Source organism: Triticum urartu, chromosome 6A, assembly GCF_056163025.1.
Source record: "Triticum urartu cultivar PI428250 chromosome 6A, HENAU_Tu73, whole genome shotgun sequence".
Taxonomy (NCBI): Eukaryota; Viridiplantae; Streptophyta; class Magnoliopsida; order Poales; family Poaceae; genus Triticum; species Triticum urartu.
The window spans coordinates 600,229,720-600,257,226 of NC_141878.1; the positions used below are offsets into that span (position 1 = coordinate 600,229,720).

Genomic DNA, 27,507 nt, shown 5'->3' on the forward strand with positions numbered 1-27,507 from the left:
CTCTCGATTGTCTCTCGTTTCCCTTTCTAACACGTTATCAGCACGCTCTCGGTAGAGTGACTACCGGCCTTACGGGGCGACACGGAATGGGGAATACCGAGGCCAGCGACGTCTTGAAGAGCAGCAGCAATGCTCCCTGGCAGACGACACGGCCCTTGTCTTGCATCTAGCGCAGATCGGCATGCCTCAGCCAGTCCTTGGTCCCGTGATCTCGTCGCTACCCCCGGCAAGGCCCTTCTCACGCGCGGGGACCGCCTTACTCAGCGGTGGCCACGACCATGACCAATCCCGGTACGACGCGCAGCCCCGCATCGACGGCAGTGCCTGCGACCAGCCCTCCACCCCGAATCCATGTCACAACGCCCCCCAGCAACTCCAGCGATTTTCAACTCGAACGAACTCCAAGACAGGAAAATCCAAAGGGGAAGAAGAACTGAATCGGAGTCAAGCACCACGCAAACATCAGCGTCTTCGTCTAATAACAAGGTGCTACTTTACTAATTTCTTTCCTGGCTACAAAATAATTGCTTTCCCATGAACTGGGAAGCCATGAAGCAAGTCTTACCCCGGCGAGGCCCCATGCCTGGTGCTCGAGTCCACTGCCAACGGCAGCGGTCAGCGTCGCCTTGGCGCACGATGTCGGAGGCGGCTCCCTGCGGGGTAGCGCCCTCCGGCGCGCGGCACCCAGCCCGGTGATGCTTCTCGTCCCTCCAACGCTAGGCACGGCGACGCTCCCATCGGCGCGGCTCCAATCGACAGAACCTGCGCATGGCGGTGCCCGCAGCCATGGCTTATGGCACACGCCGCTGCACCCTCGATCTGTAGAGAGGCGCGGAGCAGTGGACCATGGCGCGGCTATAGGGCTTCAACTCCCCGACGAGCGGCGCCCCCGGCCATGGCCCCTCCCGTGAAGGAGATGGGATGGCCAGACAGCGATGCCCTCAGGCACGCGCGACGTGGCCTGGCCCTCCAGCACGGTACCCTCTGTGGCGTCGACAGAGTGGTTCCGTATATATTGGGGATGCGGCGCTGCTAGCGCATGGCACGACGGCGCACAGTGCGACCGTCTCCCGGCGCCGGCGGTGGCAGTTATCAGGGACCGCACGAGAAAAAAAAGAGAACCTTATCTCTTCGGCAGTTTTCACTTCAGACCTTGTGGTTTCCTATAATCACAAATGACTGCCTAAATTCTCACGTATGATAGCCTATTTTTCTATTGAGTTTTAACATTCCAGAAAATATATGGTTATTGTATGTGGCATGTTCAATGTGTTTGCTTTTTAGCAATTCCTATAACATGTTCCATTAGTACAATGACATTGTTTTGCGATTGAGATTAAGTTTTCTCGCACAACATTTGCGATTGAGAAATTTTCTTTTTCTCGCAAAATAATTTCAATGCGGTTGAGATTAATTTTCTCTCGCAAAATATTAATTCACCTTGCTGAATTATCTTGCAACTTGATACAAGATCATCTCAGTTTAATTTGAGGTCTATACAATTCAAGTTTTTCACTTGAACATCAAGTTTGCAACATCATTACTATTCATTACAATAGTAGTGTGTATCTGTTGAGTACCGAGATGTATTCCAGATCTTAAGTTGATGTAATATATTTCCACGTTTACCACGTGTTGAGATTAATTACGTTCATTTGCAATTGAGATTTCTCATCTCTTGCAAAGATAAATTCAGTACCTCTGCAGTATTGTTTCTCCATTGAGTACGTTGTATTCCGGAATATTTCTATGATGTATCTATTTTCATGTTAAACACATGTCGAGATTTATACTTCTATTTGCAATTGAGATTTTCAATTCCTTGCAAATACAGATGCAAAATTCAAAGTGATTTCGTCAAATTGATGCTTGGGATCACAAGGTAGTCATATGGATCTACTGCCTACGCATATTATCGATGACTACTGATAAAGCCTATATTTTGTCATATTTGACATTATGACTGCACAACGTTGTGCACTCCCATGCATTTTACTAAATCATGACACAAGGCATTAGGAGTGAGTATCTACTGATTTTACCAGATTATACTCCCTAGTGTTGCGAGATCTACTTCATTTTGGAGATTATCTTTAAGGTGTCATGCTTAGCAATTTGAGATTCACATTAATGGTTTCAAGATAAATTCTTGAAATATCCATTAATTTGCAAAATTACCATGATGGTCTTTAATTTACTGGTTGTAAATTAATTATCTCTGGTTTACCCATAGAGGTAACATATGGCAATAGAGTTTGAGGCATTCACCCTCAATGGCCACCACTGCCCTATCTCGGCCATGGACATCATGATCGCTCTTGTGTCTCGTGGGATAATGTGTGCAATTCTGGACGCACCTCTGGTCAGGATCACACCGCTAACAGAAAATGGTGTCTTATAAATCATAAGGCATTAGATTCAGATCTCAGCATCTGGTTATTCTGTATCAGCAATTCCTGGGATACAATATATTGTATCAGCACTTTGGTACAAATACATTTGTATGTCTATATATCTGACAATGATTTTCATATTGAGAATCTTCATGTCTATATATAGATTTCTATAGGAGTCAATCCGATGAAAAATGATATGTGATTTGTGGACATATGCACCACAAACTCTATACTCAGGGAAGTCTAATTTTTCAACTCTCATTGGGAGAAAGGAGATACTTTAAAATCGCTAGATGCGACGAGGTATTTGTTGGCTCAACTCGAGTCATATTTACTATCCCTGTGGGTACTCGAGTAACGTCGGGATGCTTTATTGCTTCTCGGGTTTAACTCATACCCTACTAAACTATGGAGGTATCCGTCAAAATAGTTTCCATAGCGGAACTTATGATGACAACAAAGAGAAATAACTTCTTTTTACCATATGAAACGGATATGGCAAGCACATTCTCGGTGTATCATCTGGATTGTACTACACATACGACACAACCCGTAGCCCATGTTGTGTACGAGATAGTTTTCCTGAGTATCTTGTACATGACAAACTTGGCATACTCGCCTTGGTCATCAAGACATTGGGTTGAAACCGAAACTATCAGCAATTCCAATAGTTTATGATTATTATGATGCTAAATTCTAATAACATTTGGATTGTATGTGCACTACAAGTGACACAGGGAAGCTAATTTTAAGGCTCGCACACCTTAAAGCCTACGCTGAACAACTTAGACTCCTTGAATGCATCAAGTTGAGGTAAGTGGTTCTTCCCATCCATTGACAAGACTATTTAGGTATTCCATGGTTCTAAAAGACATATCTACATGATGGTCTTAAGTGTGTACTTTATTCACACGAACCATTGGCCATTATCCTGACATCGGTTTTAAGAAAATCGAATGGATAACATTGCAGAATTCTCCTTGAGGGCCTTCTCTATGGCCTTTGGATTGAAGTTTAGCAATTTGTCCTAATGTCTAGACACAAAATGGTTTGGTAGAATCCTATCCAAAGAGTTAAGCTCATTGCATTATCTTTACTTTGGAATTGCAACTTACCAACTTTACGTTGGAGTCATGCAGTTTTACACACTCATGACAAAACTACATAATATTATTCCCCTCTATCTTTGATATGTGGATATCTACCAAGTATTTCCTATCTGCGGTAATTCGGTTGCATACCGATATCACCACCCGGCATACATCATTGGTCCCTCATCATATAGTTGGGATCTATGTGAGGAATAACTATATTTCCGTCAATACCTCAAGCCCCTCGCATGGGGAGTTATTCAAGGCCAGTATGCTGATTCAACGAGGATCATTTCTAGGCATTAGGGGGAGATTTCAAGTACCATAAAGAATGCCAGGAAATTAGTGGAATGTTCAACACATTTCTACCTCAAGTCCACGTACTCAAAGATCTGAACCATGCATTCAGAAGATTTGCAACACATTGCAAATAACCTGCCAGATTCATTTACTGACTATAAAGGTGTCACACAATCCTACAATCCTACAAAAGTACGCCTGAAAGAGTGGAGGTACCAGCAAAATCCACTCCACTCCCCGTTCAACGCAATAGGGGAGATGTATGGCAGAAATACATCAGGATTCAGCTTCTCGCAAGCAAGGATATCAAGGCCTGTGAATCAGTAAATGCAAGTCAACTTCACGTTGACAGACACCTAATGGGTAGTATACACCCAATGGATGGGAAACCTCCACCAACCCAGGTCATAGTGCACACAATGACCGGGTCATCGGAATACCCGACTCCATCGCATTGGGAAATTGCGAGAAGTCACTACGGGTAACGATATTTTCATCAACTATATATTGATATATAGATTCTGGAGAATCATATAACCGAAAGTCTACAATTGTCGACATAAATTTCTCAACTAGATTGCAAAACCTTAAAAGTGATTCAGATCCAAAGACCATGGCCATGGCAAAGTGTGATCAACACTCGGACTGAACTCAAGCAAAGGGTATAATCTAGGTAGAAATGATCTTGCTCAATAATGGGAAGGTATTCACAAGCAATGCCTACACCAGTTTTCTTCTGAAACAGAATTGAGAACAACGAGGTGGTGAAATATAGAGCAAGTATTGTAGCACAAGGGTTCACGCAGATACCCAACTATTCTCCAGAGGTGGAATCTCATTCCGATAACTTATATCATTGGCAGTACAAAATCATCTATCTCTGTAGTTGATAGATGTAGTGATTACATATCCATGTGGATCACTAGATTCATACATATATGATTGATTCCCGATGAAATCTCAATTATGAATCAAAATACAAAATGCAACATACATTGTGTAAATTCAGTAAGTTACCTTATGACTTATTATTGTCTGTACATATGGTACAACTGACGTAGTGAGATCCTTATACACAAGGATTACTCCTACAATGATGATTATCCATGTTTGTGTATCTGCAATGATGACACATGTAATCATTTAAATGACGGAGTTTAAAAATGAAGGATTTGGGTAAACCAAAATACCGCTCTTACTACAAATTGAGCACCTTCATTCATACATTATGGTATACTATGTTGTCTATATCCATAATATATTGGAGAAATCATTGTGGACAAATCTTATCCATCCATAACTCTCATGGTAGTTCATTCTCTAGATGTAGAGAAAGATCTATTTAGACCAAGAGATGATGGAAATGAGATATTGGGACTCAACGTTCCAAAATGTCATTGGATCCACCAAACACAATTGGTTGGTACTCAAGAATATCTTTCGATATCTCCAAGGCATCAAACATCTTGTCCTGGTTTTTCAGTTTCACAGAAATGTGAACACCGATATCATTGGATACATCGATCAGATCCCCACTATGTCAGATCGTAGACAAGCTTACTATTCCTACTAGGTGTGATAGCCCTCTCATGAAGAGCCTTCGAAACAGACCTCATGGCTACATCCACCAACCATTATCTCAACGATAATGTTTCTTGTGTTGCCCGGATGCAAACAGGTTAAATAATAAGCAATATCTCTATATTGCATATCTTGCAAATCAAATCATGCGAATGATTTGTTCACCAGGTCTCTACCAACTTCTATGTTCCAGAAATGTGTTCATGGAATTGGTATATGACGAGTTCGGAATATGCAAGAATCAGGGGGAGTATCTTCCTGAATTGTTCCTGTTAAAAGCATCATATTGTACTCTTTTTCCCTTCATGAGTTTACATTATAGGTTCTCATAAAGGTTTTTAATGAGGTAATATCAACACAAGACCATATGTCATATTTTCTGTTTTCCCCACCGGGGTTTTTAAGAAAGTATATGTGACATATTTATTGTCTTCTAAACTCTATGAGTTTTCTCGTATTGAGTTAAAAGAGACAATAACCATTATATGTTGCATCATTTTCTCCTTATTTTTCCACTAGGTTTGAAGGAGTTTTAGCAACATATCAAACACCTATCTCCTCATATTTTCCCCACAGAGTTTTTGGAGGAGCTTTTTCAAGATGATGATACTTACACTAATAAGCATGGATTAGGGGGAGTGTTAGGATTTAATTAATCCTATTAATCCCTGCTTTTCCTAACCGAGGCGGTTGCCTCACATCCCTTCGGTCGCATCCCTTCAGGGGCTATATATATGTGTGTAAATGCCATCATCAACGAGAAGAACCATTCACTTTTACATCTGTGCAAGGCTCTCTTGATTTCCTCTCGTTTCCCTTTCTAACAATTATTATAGATTGAACAAGGGGCTCTAGGAATTGCGGACGGGGTAGTTAGGATCGTCCAGGCTGAGCACGCAGCTAGCAGGCGGTCTGATAAGAGGCTTATGATGCAGTTCACTTTGGATCTCGGTCTTCTTGGAATTGGAAACATGCGTAGTACTCCGCAAATCTTACTTGCAGCTAAATATAGTATGTGCCGCCGAAATTGCCCCACTTTTCAGCCTCATTTCAGCGAATAAAGGGCCCATATGGGTGACAATAGGCCCATATTTGGCGTGGTTCGCCGTTGTTCGACGTTCAATTATGCACATAAAATTTTTTATCACATATTTCATCACAAAAATATCAAATACTTCAACAAAATAGTACAACAACAAATAGTTCAATACAAATTATATAGTTCAACAAATAAAAACTAATATTTCATCACACGTCGCGCCCGGCATCGCCCTTGAGCCTCCATAGATGCTCTATCAGATCTTGCTGCAGTTGATGATGCACCTGTGGGTCTCGGATCTCCTCAGGCATACTGAGACAGGCAGTCCACGTTGCCGGTAGCTGGTGATCAACTTCGGCTAGAGGACCCTGCCTGTAGTATGGTTCAGTGTCAAACACTGGGTCTTCTTGCTCGCTCTCGATGATCATGTTGTGCAAGATGACACAGCAAATCATAATCTCCCACATTTGATCTTTCGACCAGGTCTGAGCGGGGTACCGGACAACAGCAAATCGAGATTGGAGCACACCAATTGCCCGCTCGACATCCTTCCTGCAAGCCTCCTGAACCTTCACAAAGCAGGCGTTCTTGCCTCCTGGCACAGGGTTTGAAATCGTCTTCACAAATGTCGACCATCTCGGATAGATGCCATCAGCTAGATAGTACCCCTTGTTGTAGTGCCGCCCATTGATCTCGAAGTTCACCGGAGGAGAATGACCTTCAACAAGCTTGGCAAAGAAAGGAGAGCACTGCAGCACGTTGATGTCATTGTGAGTTCCTGTCATACCAAATAAGGAGCGTCAAATCCAGAGGTCCTGTGTGGCCACCGCCTCAAGCACCACACTGCAACCGCCTTTGGCGCCTTTGTACATCCCCTGCCAAGCAAATGGGCAATTCTTCCATTTCCAATGCATGCAGTCGATGCTTCCAAGCATCCCAGGAAATCCTCTTGCTGCATTCTGTGCTATAATCCGAGCAGTGTCTTCCGCATTGGGTGTTCTCAAGTATTGTGGTCTAAACACTGCCACCACTGCCCGACAGAACTTGTAGAAACACTCTATGCTGGTGGACTCAGCCATGTGCCCATAGTCATCGAGTGAATCACCGGGAGCTCCATATGCAAGCATCCTCATCGTTGTCGTGCACTTCTGGATGGAGGTGAATCCAAGAGCGCCGGTGCAATCCATCTTGCACTTGAAGTAGTTGTCGAACTACCGAATGGAATTCACAATCCTGAGGAAGAGCTTTCGGCTCATCCGATAACGGCGCTGAAATGTTTTCTCGCCGTGAAGTGGAGCATCGGCGAAGTAGTCGGAGTAGAGCATGCAGTAGCCTTCGAGACGATACCGGTTCTTTGCTTTCACCCGCCCAGGCGCCGAGCCACCTCGCCGCGGCTTTTCATTGCTCGCCAGCAGCTGGGCGAGGGCGGCGAGCACCATGAGATGCTCTTCTTCCTGGACGTCGGCCTCGGCTTCCTTCTCCAGCAGCGCGGCGAGCGCTTCCTCGTCATCCGAGTCCATCGCCGAGGCAGACAAATCACCGAACACCTTGCACTCGGTGGGCGTGTACCCGCCGCTAAACTGCGCCTCCGCGGCCGGAAACGCCCAGCTGCTGTTGGAGGGGCTGCTGCGGCGAAGCGCTACTATTTTTCCGGCGGGGACTGGCTATCTAACGGTGTAGGGCGGCGGGCGGCGCCGGGATATAGCTACTGGTGGCCGAGGGCGCGGGGGGTGGGAGGCGAGTCGTGGAAGAAAACCTTGAGTTTTCCCCTGACGGTGTGAGCCAGCCACGCTTTTCCCTTACGCCGAAGCCCCACTCTGCTCACCAGTGCGCCGGGTTCGGCATGTGACCGCCAGGCAGAAAAAAGGGCCGAACCGGCGATTTTCGGCGTCCTGGTGACGCGACATGGGCGTTTTTTTCGCGCCGGCGCCGAAAAAGTTGCCTGGGGAGGCCTGTTAGGGACGCGGCTGGAGATGCTCTCAGTGGTCCGATCTCCCCGACGACCTCTTCCACCTGATCTACAGCAAGGTCACCATCCTACGCGATCGTGTGCGCTTCGCCGCCATATGCAGGCCGTGGCGAGCCGCCGCGATCGCGGCGAGGCACGTGGCGCCGCCCGTCATCCCGTGGCTCGTCTTCTCCTTGTTATGCGGCGACGACCCCATCACGAGGCTCGCATATCGCCCCGAGGATGGCGGGGTCATGCGAATCCCTCTCCCGGGCAAGGCACTGATCGATAAGCGGGTGGTGGGAGCTCACGACGGTGGCTGGGTTGCGGCGTGTGGGGAGATGCAGCTTATATTCATGAACCTCTTCTCTGGCGTCCAGGTGACGCTTCCCGCAAATGACACAAGGACAATATGCTTAGACATGTTTAGCGACATGCTTTGGAAGGTTGTCTTCTCAAAATACCCCACCACAAGTGGATGCATCATGGCCGCCATCACCCAGAAATGTGGTATCGCCCTCTGCCGGATTGGTTTTCCTGAGAGCGGGTGGACGACAGCACAATGTGATACACTAAAACTCCTGGACAATCGTATTCTGCAGTGGACGGCTCTATGGCCTCACCCGCATCAAGGAACTAATCAAGTTCGAAATAGGCGTGAGCAAACATGGTGGGTTGGTGGTCACATGGGAACACAATCAGCCGATCCGTATTGGTAGAGGCATTGCTCCGTGCCTAAACTACATTGTTGATCTGCACGGCAAGCTCGCGATGTTGGAGAGGACATGGTCGTCAAACGGTATCCGCCGTGGACCTTTATGGAAGGTGTTTAAGCTTGTTGACGACTCAACCAGTAAGGATGCTCTCAAGTGGGAGGAGATAATGAGCTTGGGTGATCATGCCTTGTTTTTTGGGGAAATGTGGTTGAAAATGGTGTACGTGTCGGCGACCGGGCGTAGCGGGGTGCAAGCGAACTATGTCTATGCCGACGACATGGCGTTGACGTATTTGTGCGGCCATGATGATCATGTATTTCCTACTCTTGATGAAAGCACTGACAATGTCATGCCAGAGATCAAATCAGCAGGATCTATTATAGTTCCTCATGCTTCAACTGGCAGGTGGATTCTCCCTCCGGATTTCTAGCCGACCAAGAGTACTCTAGCATGACACCTCTAATTTTATTCATAGCTTACAAGGTATTAAGAATAGCTACGGTACACACAGTGTCAAGCCTTGTTCAATTATCGTTGCCGACTGGAGGATGTATGGTTAGAATATTGTATATTATATTAAAGTTTTGTTAAACTATATCTAGCAGTGGCGGAGCCAGAGCTGCAGTCTTGTGTAGTCATTTTCAAATTGTGTGGTCAAGTATATAAATTTGAACCAAAAAATTCAACATGTTTGCATGCATATCCTAGTTTCATCAAAAAACTGGGTAGTCAATTGACTATCCAGCTGATGAGTGGCTTCGCCATTGATATCTAGATGTGCCCTGAGTATTGCACATCTAAGTCCTTAAGGTTTTCTTTTGGCTTATGTCGTTTAGTGTCAGGTTTTGATCCCGTTTATACTTCTATCGCATAATGCCGCATACTGTACCATGTATATAGATTATCAGAACCTTATAGTTAAGTAATTAATAAGCGTGTGCAGACTAAAGAGCATTAGTGATGGCTAGGGCGCAGGTTGGATCAAGGACCATACAGTTTAGTGCATGCTAAGGGCACCTTTGATTCACAAAAATTTCGTAGGATTTTTGGAGAATTATAATTCTTAGAAAATTTTCCTATGTTGGTTGTTTGGTTCATACGATTGGATCCTAGTACCTCCGTTCCAAAATAGATGACCCAACTCTATACTAACTTTAGTATAAAGTTGGGTCATCTATTTTGGAACGGAGGGAGTATTTCATAGGAAAACTAACATCCACTCAAACCTCTTTTTACAATTACTTTATTTTTTGTGGTATCAAACACTCTCTGATATCGTGTAAGATTCAAGTGGACATGTCACTCCAATCCTGTCTTTTTCCTGTTCTTGCGTTTTGAAATTTCTGCGAATGAGAGAGGCCCTAAGAGTACTGTCCCACCTCCTATTGGTATCAAATGACAAATATAAGCATATCTAAAAACTAGCTGGGATGGAAAACTATCTAGGTACAATTCATTCAGTTGCCTAAATTTATGGGGATTTGTAGTTGAACAGCTTCATGTCTGTCAATAGACAATTATTTAGCAGCTTCGGGTTGATGATGATGAGCTGCTCCCAGCTGGTGTTCGCCACACCCAAATTACACTGGCGACGTCGTCCTAGGCTGTGCCAAAGTATGGCAAGGTCGATGCAGCCATTGGGAGTGGTTGGAGCGCCGCTAGCAGGCAGGCACACGAGAGGCAGATGATGGAGTGGGCGTTGAGCAAGCAAGTGTCAGCATCAGCTGGCCCCATGGAGTGCAGCACACCGGTGAGGAACGGGAGGATCGGTGGCCTGGTTCAGCGCATGGGAAGATGCGAGTTGTTGAGGGAGTGGCTTGGTGTGCGTTGTCAGAGTCGAGGATTTGTTGGTGTACACATGCAAGTGTTTTCTACTCCACTGAAAAGTATATGTACATACTTGACAGGTTATAGAAGCTGTTAGTAGCTAGCAGAAAGAAAGATTCAATTTAGTCATGACTTAACAAGAGAATTTGGTATACTCGATCAAAACAGAAGCATTAGGGAGTCAATTCCTAATCAGTTAAAGCAGGTACTACTGCATACAATTACCAGCATCGATACCGGAGCCCTACTGGGCACAGAATATGAAACCACCAATCTTAGATTCATGGTACATGTTTCGATGAGAGCTATGCCATGAATACAAATTTTCCAACTGCGAAAGCTCACTGGTCGCTCACCATTGGTGCATGTTAGGATGCTATTCCACACCTAAAGAAAACACTATAGTTGCCTAATACTAGTACATGTCAAAGTGAAGGTAGTGTCTCGTACCTTCTTTCTTGTACTGAGAATAAAGACCGGTAAATATCAATGTGACACAGTACGTATCGTGATGGCCGAGGGATCAATCAGCAAATTCCAATTTCACATCAAGTTATTATTCATAACCAAATAGAAGCCTGAATGTCTGGATATTCCTACGAGAAGAGCATAATAAGAACGTTGGTTTATGAATATAAAGCTTGCAACAAAGAAGTTCCCACGCTCTGACCAAACATACAAGCCTCAAATAGTGTGAAGAAGTCGTTAGGTTCCCAAACCATGCATTTCTATGGATCGGTTGTTTTCACCATATGTGCTATAGATGGAAACCAAGTTGAGATAAGAACCATGCTGCCCTTCGATTCTCCCTTTCTGAATGGAGCTAATAGATTCTTTCAGTCACCCTCACTGTCGCATTCCCATGCATCATCCAAGACAATTAAAAACCTTCTGGACTTCAGTCTCCCTTCATTGGATTTTGAAGCTGGCCTAAACTGGTTGTTTGAATTGCAGTTTTGTTTCCTTCTTTTTCAGCTGTAGGTATGCATCCAAGGCTCTGCCGGGTGAGGTTAAGCACATCAAAATCAGTTGTGACACATACCCAGACCCTGAGAGTTAACCAACAATCCTTTTATCATTATACAAGTGTTACGAGAATATTGTCTTTCCTATACCCCTAGTGCCAACAAGAGGCAAAACAGTGAGGGTTTCAGTGTGATATGTGTTACTGGTGAGTGCATTCACATTTTTCTAAAAAATGGCTCCCCTCTCATGCAATTTATCTTGTAAAATAGCAATGTGTCCATGCGTTGCAACGGATTCGAAGTAGAATAATACATGTTCATAAACTTGAAAGAAAACACTCTAATTTCGATATACATATTGTTGGGAACGCAGTAATTTCAAAAATTTCCTACGATTACACAAGATCTATCTAGGAGAAGCATAGCAACGAGCGGGAAGAGTGTGTCCATGTACCCTCGTAGATCGAAAGCGGAAGCAGAAGAGTGTGTCTTCACGATCCGACCTATCCTAGCACCGAACGTACGGCACCTCCGTGTTCAGCACACGTTCAGCTCGATGACGTCCCTCGTACTCCTGATCCAGTTGAGGCCGAGGGAGAGTTTCGTCAGCATGACGGCGTGGCAACGGTGATGATGAAGTTACCGGCGTAGGGCTTCGCCTAAGCACTACGACAATATGACTGAGGTGTGTAACCGTGGAGGGGGGCACCGCACACGGCTAAGAGATTGTCTGTTGTGCTTTGGGGTGCCCCCTTGGCCACGTATATAAAGGAGGGAGGAGGAGGAGGCCGGCCTAGGAGGGGCGCGCCTATAGGGGGAGTCCAACTAGGATTCCCAATCCTAGTTGGAGTCCCTTTCCTTTTCCAAGAGGGGAGAGAGGAAAGGAGTAGGAGAGGGAGAAGGAAAGAGAGGGGGGCGCCGCCCCCTCCCTAGTCCAATTCGTACTTGCCATGGGGGGGGGGGGGCGGCCACCCCTTGAGGATCTCCTCTCCTTTTCTCGTATGGCCCATTAAGGCCCGCTACTTCCCCCGGCGGATTCCCGTAATTCTCTGGTACTCCAAAAAATACCCGAATCACTCGGAACCTTTGCGATGTCCGAATATAGCCTTCCAATATATCGATCTTTACCTCTCGACCATTTCGAGACTACTCGTCATGTCTGTGATCTCATCCGGAATTCCGAACAAACTTCGGCCATCAAATCACATAACTCATAATACAAATCGTCAATGAACGTTAAGCGTGCGGACCCTACGTGTTCGAGAACTATGTAGACATGACCGAGACACATCTCCGATCAATAAACAATAGCGGAACCTGGATGCTCATATTGGCTCCTACATATTCTACGAAGATCTTTATTGGTCAAACCGGATAACAGCATACGTTGTTCCCTTTGTCATCGGTATGTTACTTGCCCGAGATTTGATCGTCGGTATCATCATACCTAGTTCAATCTCGTTACCGACAAGTCTCTTTACTCGTTCCGTAATGCATCATCCCGCAACTAACTCATTAGTCACATTGCTTGCAAGGCTTATAGTGATGTGCATTACTGAGAGGGCCCAGAGATACCTCTCCGAAACACGGAGTGACAAATCCTAATCTCGATCTATGCCAACCCAATAAACACCATCGGAGACACCTGTAGAGCATCTTTATAATCACCCAGTTACGTTGTGACGTTTGATAGCACACTAAGTGTTTCTGCGGTATTCGGGAGTTGCATAATCTCATAGTCATAGGAACATGTATAAGTCATGAAGAAAGCAATAGCAATAAACTAAACGATCATAGTGCTAAGCTAAGAGATGGGTCTTGTCCATCACATCATTCTCTAATGATGTGTTCTCGTTCATCAAATGACAACACATGTCTATGGTTAGAAAACTTGACCATCTTTGATTAACGAGCTAGTCAAGGAGAGGCATACTAGGGACACTCTGTTTGTCTATGTATTCACACATGTACTAAGTTTCCGGTGAATACAATTCTAGCATGAATAATAAACATTTATCATGATATAAGGAAATATAAATAACAACTTTATTATTGCCTCTAGGGCATATTTCCTTCACATATATCACTAAAAAATATTATGTTTCACTCAAAATACATTCCTCGGGCTGTTTTGATGAGGTGAGGAAGGGATGTGGTTGGTTTCAAGATACTAAGTGGTTTTCTGCAACTTGGAGCAGAGAAGTGGGCTATTGTTGCAAAAAGGCCACAACTTACCTCACAGTCGTTAGATGCAGATCTAATGGTCAGAATTATGAATGGCAGACACACCATCGTCACCAACTGATTCTTTTATAGGAGTAGAGATTATTGAGCCCATGGGAGCCTTTTAAGGGTTTTGGCTGTGCTCATTGCGGTGCTACTCTGGTTAGCAATTTCGAGAAAGTCAGTGATCACATATGTAGTTCAGTTCCCCAATTATGAACTTTGTTTTATTGGACATGGATAGTCTATTGAATGGCAACTTATCAACAGACTGGCCAACATTACCACTATTGGGAATGGTTGCATTGTGTTGGGTACCACTAGTGACAGGAGCATAATTAACCATCATCCTTTGCAGGCAAACAAGAAGAAAAACTCTAAGGAGAGGTGCCAACAGCGTCGAAAATAGCATGGCGACCATCGCGGGCGTGACACGGAGGAGATCGCCTACCTGCGGGGTAGTGGGCTCCTGGATGACAGCCTCGCTGGTGACATCGAGATGTTCCTGGATCATGAAGTAGTGGACCTCATCCAGCACGTCGTTGGCCTCATCAGTCTTCTTTCTTAGCACCTCTAGCAAGCCATACACGCCAGGATGGTTGCTCGCTTCCCTTTCCTAGGCTACATGGAGCAGCCCTTGTGTGAGCAACAGTTGGCGATTGATGCTCTCCAAGTTGTGGTCGATCTCGGAGATGGCCACAAATGTGGCTACTGGCTCAGCAGAGAGCCTCGCGAGTGCCTTTCTGTGAAGCCACCTCGCAGCATCGACAGACACCTTCATCACCTCCTCCAGCGAACTATTGGCTTTGTGTGTGGTGAGTGAGAGCAGTGCAGAGGACAACAACAAGTTGTAATGTGCGTGCAGTTTGGTCGATGGCCTCAATGTGCTCGTCTTTATAGCCAGCGAGTGATATGCTAGTGTGGTCGTGTTTCTCACCAATGTTTGATGTGTGCTCAGAGGATGGAGCTGGTCCAGGTTTTTTCTTTCTTTTCCTAAGAGCAAAACTAGGAAATTTAGGTGCAAACATATACTCCTTCCATCCGCAAATACTTTTCGGGAGAATGGATAGATGTATTTTAGTTCTAGATACATCCAATTGTATACATTTCTCGGACAAGTATTTCTGGATAGAGGGAGTAGATGATTACATGGGAAAATATCTAGTGATACCAACCCTTATATGCTCCCAATTCAACAAGTACAAATTTAGATATTAAAAAGTTCTGAAGGAAATCATGAGCATTCAAAAGAGATGTGTCTATAATCCCTAGAAGAAATCAGATCTAAATTTGAAATACACATGGAGAGGGAAAAAATAGTAATCTAGATGTGAATAGTGTCATTTTTTGCTTTTGTCTTCTTTTGACACAATTCATGATGGATTTGTCTTCTTTTTTTGTTCCTCAAAGTGTATTTTAGATCTGAATTTTTAGGGCTTGTATTTTTTTTTTGAACGAAAGAGGGGGTTTCCCTCCTATCTCATTAAAGAAACCATCACACGAGATCAAGTTCACTCTTTTTTAGGGCTTGTAGGCACATGTGTGTGAAAATTCCTGATTCTTTTCAAAAAAATCGGAGCTTTAAAATTTTAATGTTTTTAATTGGTGGCATGGGATAACCTAATACTTTTTTTTTGAGGAACGGACTTTTTTTTTTGAGAATCCTCAGCATGGTAGTAGCTATCTACGGAGAGGGAACCGGCCACTGGCCCTGGTTATTGGACCGCATCATCATCTCTATCATAGCAGGCCTGGGCCGGTGGGTTTCAGAGATTGCCCAACTTCAATGAAAAAAAAGGTAATTAAACCTAGACCTCCGCCGGCGATCGAAACTCAGCCAAACAAGTCTTCGGTCGATCGTCGTCGCGGATCCATCGATGGGCCGGCGGCGGCGCCGCACCCCTAGCATCAAACCGAGCACCCCACGGATGACGATGCCAGTCCAGTGGTCCGATCTCCCCGACGACCTCCTCCAGTTGGTCTACAGCAAGGTCGCCGGTCCGCTCAACCGCGCCCGCTTCGCGGCGGTATGCAGGTCGTGGCGAGCCACCACAATCACCTCGCCGCACGCGGCGCCGCCGGTCCTCCCGTGGCTCATGTTCAGGGACGCCCGCGAGGACGACAACAAGACGAAGGTGTACTGCCCCGAGGATGGCCGGGTCTTCCGCATGTCGCTGCCGAGCCAGGCGGTCGGCAAGCGGTTCGTGGGAGCCCATGACGGCGGCTGGGTCGCCGCGCTTGGGCACGACATGCAGCTCGCGGTCGTGAACCTCTTCTCCAGTGTTGAGGTGCCGCTCCCCGCCAAGAACATGTCCACACTCTGCCTAGGCGGCGGCTGGAACGACATCCGGAAGATTGTGTTTTCAGAATCCCCCGCCTCAACCGGCTGCATCCTCGCTACCATCACCCCCCGACACCGTCTCGCCTTATGCAGGATTGCTTGTCCGAACAACAAGTGGACGGAAGGAGGACCCGTATACGGGCTTGTGGACATCGTATTCTGCAATGGACAATTATTTGGCCTCACCATGTTCGAGGAATTGGTCAGGTTCCAAATAGGTGTTGATCAAGATGGCAAGCCCATGCTCACCGGCGAACCCCACGCATTATCAATCCGAACAGGCAGCTGCCCTGCCAGGCATCCGAAGAACATCGTTGATCTACACGGCAAGCCAGCGATGGTGGTGAGGAACTGGTCGTCATCATGTGAAGCCTTTTGCGGGCCTTTCTTCAGGGTGTTTGAGCTTGTTGATGGATCGACGACGGCAGAGTACGCCCACGAGTGGGAGGAGGTAACATGTCTAGGTGACTATGCTGTCTTCTTGGGGAAAACGTGGTCCAAGGTTGTGTACATGTCCACTGTTGGGCGCGGTGGGCTGCAAAGAAACTGCATCTACAGTACCGATGACATGGTTTGCTCAGCGACGTTGGAAGATCGTGGTGGCCATGTATATCCTACAAGTGACGATGCCACGTGGAAGATTAGATCGTATGTAGTTGCTCGTGCTCCAGGTGGCATGTGGGTTCTCCCTTTGGATTTCTAACCCACCAAGAGTAGTCTATCATGGCACCTTTAGCTTAGTATATATGAGGTATTAAAGTCAACCTTTTACAATAATTTGAACCCTATAGATTATAGAAATAGTTGTAGAATACAAAATCACCATTTATTTAGAGGTATACGTGCCTTGTTAAGATAGTCATTATCAATCTATAGGATGGTTGAAATATCGTGTCGTGACATATATCTACAAAGATTATTAATCATTCATTACTATCTTCTTTCGATTAATGTTTTTGGCTATGCGTTTCGACAATACATTTTGATGTTATGCTAATCAGTTTTGGGTTCATGGTAATAACTTGTATCGTGCAATGACACATACCATACCACATATATAGATTCATATCAGATCCTTATGTAATTCAAACAAGCATGTGTAGCATATACAAACATTTATTGGCTTAGAAAAGAAAATATAATTTTATTGGGTCAATTAATAACACGTTGAGTTTGTTGAGGTGGTTGAGTAAGGGAGGACGAAAGAAAGGGCATAATGTGAAATTTTATGTGGTTTAAATGATGCATCAGAGAAAAGTGTTAATAAATTGGTATAGATGACTTGTAGATGACTTGTATTTGGCATAGATGACTTGTTTTTAAATGATCCTATTTGGCATAGATGACTTGTATAAGCTGCCTGAATTTACAAGGCTTTATGTACTTCATGAATGTAGCAGTAACGTGTCCCTTCTCCAGTCTTGGATTCCGCCTACAAAATTGTTTACGAGGAGTTATATTAAATGGTATTCACTGATCGGATGCATCTGAATCAATATGCACAACAAGACCATACTCCTTGGTGTCTTCTGTGTATACATCAATACATATACTATTTATCCACACACCATGGATCATCGCATATATATTCGTGTGGTCTAATAGACGTTTATTCAATAGCTACAGGCTGATGGTGATGAGCTGCTCCCTGCTTTTAGACAAGCCGGGCGCTGTTGGCCAGACCCAAATTACACCGGCTACAAGGACCCAACAGGCTTTGCCGGAGTCGAAGATGGCAAGGTCGAGGTAGGAGCTGCAGGGAGTCGGCAGAGTCGCAGAGGCAGGCAGCTAGCATGTGGGCGCATCAAACAGAAGATGATGCGGTTGGCATTGATGGAGTAAGTGCCATTGCTCGCCAGTCCAGTGGAGCGCAGAAGGCGAGTGAGAAACGGGAGGGCAGCCTGGTTCTTCTTTCATGAAGAGCCGGCCGTGGCGAGTGCTTCGTCGAGGGAGCGTGTGCGTCACTGGCATCGGGCCGTTTGTGTTTTGCCGCTCCACTGAAAAGTAGAGAGGAGAGGTTAGGCATTTAGCTAGGATCAGAAATATTCAATTTATTCACGTGTAAATAGCAGAATTTGGTATGCTTAATCTAAATCAAGGCATAGGAATTAGGAAGTGAATTATATTTGAAAATATGCACTACATATCAGCACTATTTTAAATAGCCCGCTATAGCTCCGTTATAGCACGCTATAGCGTTTACAAAAGGTCTTGCGCTAAGAGACTTTGGTCCAAACAAATGAACAAACATTTTAAATAGCGCGCTATAGCTTCTCTATAGCACGCTATAGCATTTGAAAGAGGTCCGCCCCTAAGATGCTTAGCATGCTATTTAAAACTATGCATACCAGTGATGCCTGGACCGGGAGTAGCTGCCAGATCTTAGGGCGCAGGGCACTTGGAGCGAGCCAGGTCAGCCAGGAGTTCCTCGTCCGCATAGTGGGAGAGCTAGGCCTCTGGCTGTAACCACGCCCGTGATGTGCGCAACCGGAGGAAGAGTAGGCGGAGGATGCTGTGGACGTCAAGGAGGTGGGAGAGAAAGTGTCATCCCTGTGCGAGCACTTGCCGTCAGCCCCCGGACTCCTTGTTGCAGAGGATGCGACGGGTGGTCTGCAGTGAGCATCACGTAGAGGTGCAGGGAGTGCCGCACCAACTGAATCTTCCTGATGCAATAAAATATCACAGGAAGTCAAAACTGATACATACCGGCATCCATCCCGGAATCCTCGGCATGGAGTAGAACGCCATTTTAAGTTTCAGTATGCTATTTGGCGTTGTTCCTCCATAGACACACTGTAGAAAATAGGTACTCTATCAGCGGGGTGCGGATTCTATGGGAATAACAGAAAAATGTTGTTGGCCCAAAGTAAAGCACCTAATTTGCTTCATGGTGGTGAATGGCCGAATTCTGAGTGCAACTGGTCCATCAATCTGCTTGGCAAATGGCAAGGCTTTCTTCTTTGAAGAATCCCCAGGCGGATAAACCCCACACAAAAGAAGACTTCGATGAAGATTGTACAGCCTATAGCATATATCGTCCAGAGCAGCCATGATACACCTTGAATCATGAATTCTTCCAAGTTTAGGTCCACATGTTGAGAGGAAAAACCTGAATGACTAAACTAAGTTCACAAGTAACAGGTTAGTGTGATGGAAGTCCCAAAAGACAGCATATGAAACATTGGATCGCTCATTTGGATGGAAAGAATGGCTGACTGACTAACCATTGGAATTTGTGGCCAGATGCAGGAGCCATTAGCTTCGCAAAAATACCAAGACACGTTTCTCTGGATGGAGGAACTCTGTCTGAACCCAAATCTGCCAACTGCCACAGTTCAATTTTAGAAAATCCTACAAGATGATGAAATGATGCTTTACTGATATTTACCATTTTAGACTCCTCACCAGGTTGGCCCCAGACTCCTCAATACGGAGGAAGCAGTAGGCTACAGAGGGAGCAACAGACCGCGTCGAGCAACTTGTGGAAGAAGTGTGGCTACAGAGGGAGCAACATACCGGAATTGGGGAAACAGGTGACACTGAACTTGCCACAAGAGGCTGCCATTCCACTGTATTGTACAAATAGAGGACAGGTTGGCACTTGACATTTGGCAATAGAGAGACATGCTGAACAAAATAGACTTGTAAATACCGATTTGCTAAATAAAATATGTTTAGAACGAAACTGTTGCCACATACTACTACTTGTGTTTGCGGTAGTTTGTATGCCTACTTTAAATCAGGACAGCAAAACAACTACATCACCATGTAAGACAATTGCACTTCGAGACTTAACTGCGGAATTGGGTACATAAAAACACATCAAAAGCCATCGAAGCATATGAAATTAATGTCAAAACAAATGCATACCAACATAGTAGCCGAGTCCTGAACACATAATGTGATACCATGTCAAAGTTCAGAATACATGTTTGAATACTTGTTCTTCCGTACATACTGAATTAAAAAAAACTGAATCAAGGCAATGATTCATGGGAAGAACCGAAAATATTGTTGTGTGCAGTAGAGCACCTTTGTTTGCTTCATGGTGAACTTGCTGACTTCTCTTGGCGCAATTACTCCACCATTGAGCTAGGAGAACAAAAGGAGCACAGAGATTATGCCGCCTATAGTCCAGAACAGAAATTATACACCTTGAATGAATGATTGAATCCTCCAGGTTGGGCTTCAGAAATTGAGACGAATGCCTGAATGATAAGCAAGTTCACATGCCAGTGTGATGCAAGTACCCCGGCATTTGGCACATCGGATTGCCCATTTTGATGGAAAGATTGACCAACTAACCTTTGGAATTTGTGGTCAAATACAGGAGACAACAGTTCCTTCAAACTATCAAGACAATTGCTTTTGTTGCTGTTATCATCTCACTTGAGTTATGTCCTGAATGCCAAGCTGCCAAATGCCCATTCTTCTGACTGTTTCTAGTCCCGAAAAAAGAAAAACAGAAGATTGCTGAATTTACCGCCTTTTCAATATTTCTGCTACAAAGTTTTCACTTGATGAGTTCCTACGGAAGTGGAATCATGCATGCAGCTGTTACATGCAAATTGTAACATGCCATTCGAAAAATAAGTGCAATGTAATATGAGAGAAGAAAACTAGTAAAGCCTTATGTGGAATTTAGATCTGATTATAAAAAATAAAAAAAATCTATGCACACTGGTGCGAGGGGGTTGCAAAGAAGAAGTTATTTTCCTACAAGTTCAATTTCTAGACGCAGAAGCATGTGAATGGGCTACAAATTCTGTGTAAATTAACGAAGAAGCAATCCAAATGGCTGCATGCAGTGTGAACAAAAAAATGATCTAAAAAACATAACGCTGTGTTTGGATGTCTGTATTAGAGGCCTCCGTATTGAATTGGTTTCAATTCCAATTCAGCAAGGAAACTGTACACTAGTAGAAAACAGGGCTTTGGTCCAGGCCGGGTCAGCCCATTAGTCCCGGTTCAGTCTAGAACCGGGACCAATGTGGGCATTGGTCTCGATTCGTGAGCCCAGGGGGCCGGCTGGGCCACGTGGGCCATTGGTCCCGGTTCGTCTGGACCTTTTGGTCCCGGTTGGTGGGACGAACCGGGACCAATGGGCCTGGCTCCTGGCCCACCACCATTGGTCCCGGTTGATGGCTTGAACCGGGACCAAAGGCTCCCCTTTAGTCCCGGATCATGTCACCAACCGGGACCAATGAGGTGCCTATATATACCCCCTCGCGCAAGAGCAGAGCACAGTGCTCTGTTTTTTCTGGCCGAGGGGGAGAGGGCTTTGTGGTGCTCTAGCTCACCTCCTATGCGCATGAGGTGTTCGATGGAATGCCCGAGCCACACTACTTAAGCTTTCTCCTCTCGAAGCTCGACCTCCATACTCCATTTCCTCGAGATTTGTCTAGATTTAGCGGTCCGTCACGCCCCGTCCCCGTCTTCACCGCCGTCGATCACCCGCGCCGATCTCATCACCGACACCACCGTGGTGAGCCTCTTGTTCATATCTTCTTTCTGAAAGGAAAAATATTCTTACTTGTATGTTTAGATAGATACTTGTATCATTTTCTTACATTTATTATTGCATCTTATATAGTGCGATGGTTTTGGTATCCACCCCCGTCGGCCCTCGTCCTGTCTATGATTCGGATGTGATATGTATATTATCTTTATAACTATTGGTTCATTTATTGTTTATGAAAATTATGCCGACCAACGTGACATAGATTTTATTTATCTAGGATGTATGTGAATCGGAAATGCCAACCGACCCTATTGTCGAGAGGTTAAATTTAGTTGAAGAAGAAAACAATTTGTTGAAGAAAAAATAAAAAAAATTGAGGAGGAGAAGATGATATTGGAGTTGCATGTTGCGGATGTCGTCGATGATCACAAGATCAAGATGGATGCAATGCGCTTGAAGATTAGAAAGATTAGAAAATATGCCATTCATACCGAGGCTTGGTATCATTATGCCGTTGGATCAATTGTTACCTTGGTTGCGATTATGATCGCATTTGTTTTCGCATTGAAATGTTTTACATAGTTTCAATGTATGGTTTAATTAATTAGATGCTCTGGAGAGCTATATGTTGTTAGATGAGAACTATGTATGCACTTTGGTTTTAATGTGATGATGAACTTCTATTAATTTGGACACTTAATTATATATAATGCACGCAGATGAACCGGCAATGGATGTACGGTGACAGACACACCCGCGAGTACATTAAGGGCGTGCATGAGTTTCTTGATGCGACTGAGGCAAACAAGTAGAATGGTTTTATGTGTTGTCCATGCACTGAATGTGAGAATACGAGGTCTTACTCTAACCGGAAAATCCTTCACTCCCACCTGCTTTACAAGGGTTTCATGCCACACTATAATGTTTGGACGAGGCATGGAGAAATAGGGGTTATGATGGAAGACGGCGAAGAAGAAGACTACGATGACAACTATGTGCCCCCTGAATACGGTGATGCTGCAACGGGGGGAGCTGGTGAAGATCAAGAGGAACCAGACGATGTGCCCAATGATGCTGCAACGGGTGAAGCTGCTGAAGATCAAGAGGAACCAGACGATGTGCCCGATGATGATGATCTCCGCCGGGTCATTGTCGATGCAAGGACGCAATGCATTAGTCAAAAGGAGAAGCTGAAGTTCGATCGCATGTTAGAGGATCACAAAAAAGGGTTATACCCCAATTGCGAAGATGGCAACACAAAGCTCGGTACCGTACTGGAATTGCTGCAGTGGAAGGCAGAGAATGTTGTGGCTGACAAAGGATTTGAGAAGCTACTGAAAATATTGAAGAAGAAGCTTCCAAAGGATAACGAATTGCCCGACAGTACATACGCAGCAAAGAAGGTCGTATGCCCTCTAGGATTGGAGGTGGAGAAGATACATGCATGTCCTAATGACTGCATCCTCTACCGCGGTGCATACAAGGATCTGAACGCATGCCCGGTATGCGGTGCATTGCGGTATAAGATCAGGCGAGATGACCCTGGTGATGTTGACGGCGAGCCCCCCAGGAAGAGGGTTCCGCGAAGGTGATGTGGTATGCTCCTATAATACCACGGTTGAAACGTCTGTTCAGAAACGAAGAGCATGCCAAGTTGATGCGATGGCACAGTGAGAACCGAAAGAAAGATGGGAAGTTGAGAGCACCCGCTGACGGGTCGCAGTGGAGAAAAATCGAGAGAAAGTACTGGGATGAGTTTGCAAAGGACCCAAGGAATGTATGGTTTGCTGTAAGCGCGGATGGCATTAATCCTTTCAGGGAGCAGAGCAGCAATCACAGCACCTGGCCCGTGACTCTATGTATGTATAACCTTCCTCCTTGGATGTGCATGAAGCGGAAGTTCATTTATATGCCAGTTCTCATCCAAGGCCCTAAGCAACCCGGCAACGAAATTGATGTGTACCTAAGGCCATTAGTTGAAGAACTTTTACAACTGTGGAATGGAAACGGTGTACGTACGTGGGATGAGCACAGACAGGAGGAATTTAACCTTAAGGCGTTGCTATTCGTGACCATCAACGATTGGCCCGCTCTCAGTAACCTTTTAGGACAGACAAACAAAGGATATCACGCATGCACGCACTGTTTAGATGACACTGAAAGTATATACCTGGACAAATGCAGGAAGAATGTGTACCTGGGCCATCATCGATTTCTTCCGACCAACCATCAATGTCGAAAGAAAGGCAAGCATTTCAAAGGCGAGGCAGATCACCGGAAGAAGCCCGCCATGCGCACCGGTGATCACGTGCTTGCTATGGTCAATGATTTACACTACGTAATCTTTGGAAAGGGTCCCGGTGGACTAGCTGTTCCGAATGACGCTGAGGGACACGCACCCATGTGGAAGAAGAAATCTATATTTTGGGACCTACCCTACTGGAAAGACCTAGAGGTCCGCTCCTCAATCGATGTGATGCACGTGATGAAGTACCTTTGCGTGAATCTGCTAGGCTTCTTGGGCGTGTATGGGAAGACAAAAAATACACCTGAGGCACGGAAGGACCTGCAACGTTTGTACGAAAAAGACGGCATGCCTCCGAAGCAGTATAAAGGTCCTGCCAGCTATGCTCTTACGAAAGAAGAGAAAGAAATCTTCTTTGAATGCCTGCTCAGTATGAAGGTCACGACTGGCTTCTCGTCGAATATAAAGGGAATAGTAAATATGCCAGAGAAAAAGTTTCAGAACCTAAAGTCTCATGACTGCCACGTGATTATGACGCAACTGCTTCCGGTTGCATTGAAGGGGCTTCTACCGGAAAATGTCCGATTGGCCATTGTGAAGCTATGTGCATTCCTCAATGCAATCTCTCAGAAGGCGGTCGATCCAGAAATCGTACCAAGGCTAAGGAGTGATGTGGCGCAATGTCTTGTCAGTTTTGAGCTGGTGTTCCCACCATCCTTCTTCAATATCATGACGCACGTCCTAGTTCATCTAGTCGACGAGATTGTCATCCCGGGGCCTATATTTCTACACAATATGTTCCCCTTTGAGAGGTTCATGGGTGTCCTAAAGAAATATGTCCGTAACCGCGCTAGGCCAGAAGGAAGCATCTCCATGGGCCATCAAACAGAGGATGTTATCGGGTTTTGTGTTGACTTCATTCCTGGCCTTAAGAAGATAGGTCTCCCTAAATCGCAGTATGAGGGGAGACTGACTAGAAAAGGCACTCTTGGAAGAGACTCAATAATATGCAGGGACGGATATTCTTGGTCTCAAGCAAACTACACAGTTCTACAGAACTCTACCTTGGTGACCCCGTATGTCGATGAACACAAGAACAGTCTGCGCTCCAAACACCCGGAGCAATGCAACGACTGGATTACATGTGAACACATCAGGACTTTCAGCAGTTGGTTGGAAACACGTCTCAGAGGTGACAACACTATTTGTGATGAGTTGTACTTGTTGTCCAGGTGACCATCTTTGACTGTATTGACTTACAAAGGATACGAGATAAATGGGAATACATTTTACACGATCGCCCAAGATCAAAAGAGCACCAACCAAAACAGCGGTGTCCGCTTTGATGCAGCAACCGAGAGCGGAAAGGACACATATTATGGTTACATAGTGGACATATGGGAACTTGACTACGGACCTTATTTTAAGGTCCCTTTGTTTAAGTGCAAATGGGTCAATCTTTTAGGCGGCGGGGTACAGGTAGACCCACAGTACGTAATGACAATAGTGGATCTGAAAAATCTTGGGTACACTGACGAACCGTTCGTCCTAGCCAATGATGTGGCACAAGTTATCTATGTGAAGGACATGTCTACCAAACCGAGAAAAAGAAAAGATAAGGAAGCGAATACATCATACGATGAGCCAAAGCGCCACATAGTTCTTTCAGGAAAAAGGGACATCCTGGGAGTGGACGGCAAGACAGACATGTCTGAAGATTATGAAAAGTTTCATGAAATTCCTCCCTTCAATGTCAAGGCTGACCCAAGCATCCTGATAAACAATGAAGATTATCCATGGTTACGGCGCAATAAGCAAATGACACAAGTGAAGAAAAAGTGAAGACTTTCTCCCGCAACTATTATGATAATACCATGCCAACTTTGTAACACACGAACATGCTACCATTGTCCGTTTTGTACATGCACATGCTATGTGGGTGAAATTATGATACCATCCCAACTTTCAACTTTTTCAGAGTTCATTTGAAATGCTTTCATGTCTTATGGTTCAAGGTTTTATGTGTTGAGGCAAATGGATCAATATGTCAGGAGGCGGGGTACAGGTAGACCCACAGTACGGTATGACAACAGTGGATCTAAACAATCTTGGGTACACAGACGAACCATTCGTCCTAGCCAATGATGTGGCGCAGTTATTGTCCGAAACTTTGATACTTCGAAAGTGATTGTCCATTTTGTACACGAAGTGCATCAAGTTTTTGTCGTAACCCTCTCTACTTTTTGGAACATGCTATGTGGGTGAAATGATGATACCATGCCAACTTTCAACCTTTTTAGAGTTCATTTTAAATGCTTTCCAATTTCAAGGTCATTTAGCTCAAAGAATAAATTAATAGCAAACAGAATGAACTACAAAACTTTTATGAAAATAAAAACAATCAATTTTTATAGTAAAGTTATTCATAAACTAGTGATTCACACAAATTTTAAAAAATACAAATTTAAACTATTCAAAATTTTAAAACTAATGGCACTAACAGAAAGTTTATAATTTTTGTGACATAAAATCAAAAAGAAATCACTAAAAAACTATAAGTATTTAGTTGTAAGTATAAATAAAAAATAAATAGAAAAAAAATTCTATTTTTATAGTAAAGTTATTCATAAACTAGTGATTCACACAAATTTTTAAAAATTCAAATTTAAACTATTCGAAATTTAAAACTAATGGCACTAACAGAAAGTTTATAATTTTTGTGACCTAAAAGCAAAAAAGAAATCACTAAAAAAACTGTAAGCATTTAGTTTTAAGTAGAAATAAAAAAATAAAAAACCAAAAAAATGTAGAAATAAAAAAGAAAAAACCAAAAAATGCCACCTACTGGGCCTCCACGACCTGAATACGACTAGAAACCCTACATGGGCCAGGATTCAGGCCCGCAGAAGGCCCAATAGGCCCACAGGCAGTAGCAAGTTTAGGCCCGAAAGCCTGCATAAGAGAGGAGCTCGAATGGGGAGGCACACCAGCGCTTATAAACAAGTGCCGGCGCCCTTCAGCTAGCGAGGTGGGACTAAACTTTTGGGCGCGGGGCAGCACAAGGCCATTGGTCCCGGTTGGTGGCACCAACCGGGACTAAAGGGGGGCATTGGTCACGGTTCGTGGCACCAACCGGGACCAATGCCCCCCTTCAGTCCCGGTTGGTGCCACCAACCGGGACCAAAGGCCGCCGCTTCCCGCCCTTTGGGCTGCTGAAAATTGGCCTTTGGTCCCGGTTGGTGGCACCAACCGGGGCCACCAACCGGGACCAAAGGGGGGCATTGGTCCCGGTTGGTTTCACGAACCGGGACCATTGCTCTGGCTATCTAAGCCAACACTTGCGAAATTTTGGCCAACCGCTCCCATTCGCCCCG

The 27,507-nt window shown here is 44.9% G+C and overlaps 2 protein-coding genes and 1 long non-coding RNA gene across 3 annotated transcripts; 2 read left to right on the forward strand and 1 right to left on the reverse strand.

Annotated features, from left to right (window-relative positions):
• Positions 1–935: 935 nt before the first annotated feature.
• On the forward strand, positions 936–9,501 carry LOC147967092 (uncharacterized). Its single transcript, XM_087531043.1, has 3 exons — positions 936–1,088; positions 8,391–8,902; positions 8,958–9,501. The coding sequence occupies exons 1-3, from the start codon at positions 936–938 to the stop codon at positions 9,499–9,501; spliced, it is 1,209 nt and encodes a 402-aa protein (XP_087387169.1).
• Positions 9,502–16,014: 6,513 nt separating this feature from the next.
• On the forward strand, positions 16,015–17,130 carry LOC147967093 (putative F-box protein At1g44080). Its single transcript, XM_087531044.1, has one exon. The coding sequence runs from the start codon at positions 16,015–16,017 to the stop codon at positions 17,128–17,130; it is 1,116 nt and encodes a 371-aa protein (XP_087387170.1).
• Positions 17,131–19,664: 2,534 nt separating this feature from the next.
• LOC125513129 (uncharacterized) lies at positions 19,665–20,993 on the reverse strand. Its single transcript, XR_015609135.1, has 3 exons — positions 20,733–20,993; positions 20,460–20,635; positions 19,665–19,996 (listed from the first exon to the last, which is right to left on the reverse strand). It is a non-coding gene; the product is annotated as an uncharacterized LOC125513129 (long non-coding RNA).
• Between the last annotated feature and the right edge of the window lie 6,514 nt (positions 20,994–27,507).

Excerpts from the sequence above, each read along its gene's own strand:
- LOC147967092 (XM_087531043.1), top strand. The coding sequence starts at position 936 with ATGCCCTCAGGCACGCGCGACGTGGCCTGGCCCTCCAGCACGGTACCC. Across the intron at positions 1,089-8,390 it reads TCCCGGCGCCGGCGGTGGCA|TGGTCCGATCTCCCCGACGA; the intron begins GTTATCAGGGAC and ends AGATGCTCTCAG. Across the intron at positions 8,903-8,957 it reads ATTGGTTTTCCTGAGAGCGG|TGGACGGCTCTATGGCCTCA; the intron begins GTGGACGACAGC and ends CGTATTCTGCAG.
- LOC147967093 (XM_087531044.1), top strand. The coding sequence starts at position 16,015 with ATGACGATGCCAGTCCAGTGGTCCGATCTCCCCGACGACCTCCTCCAG.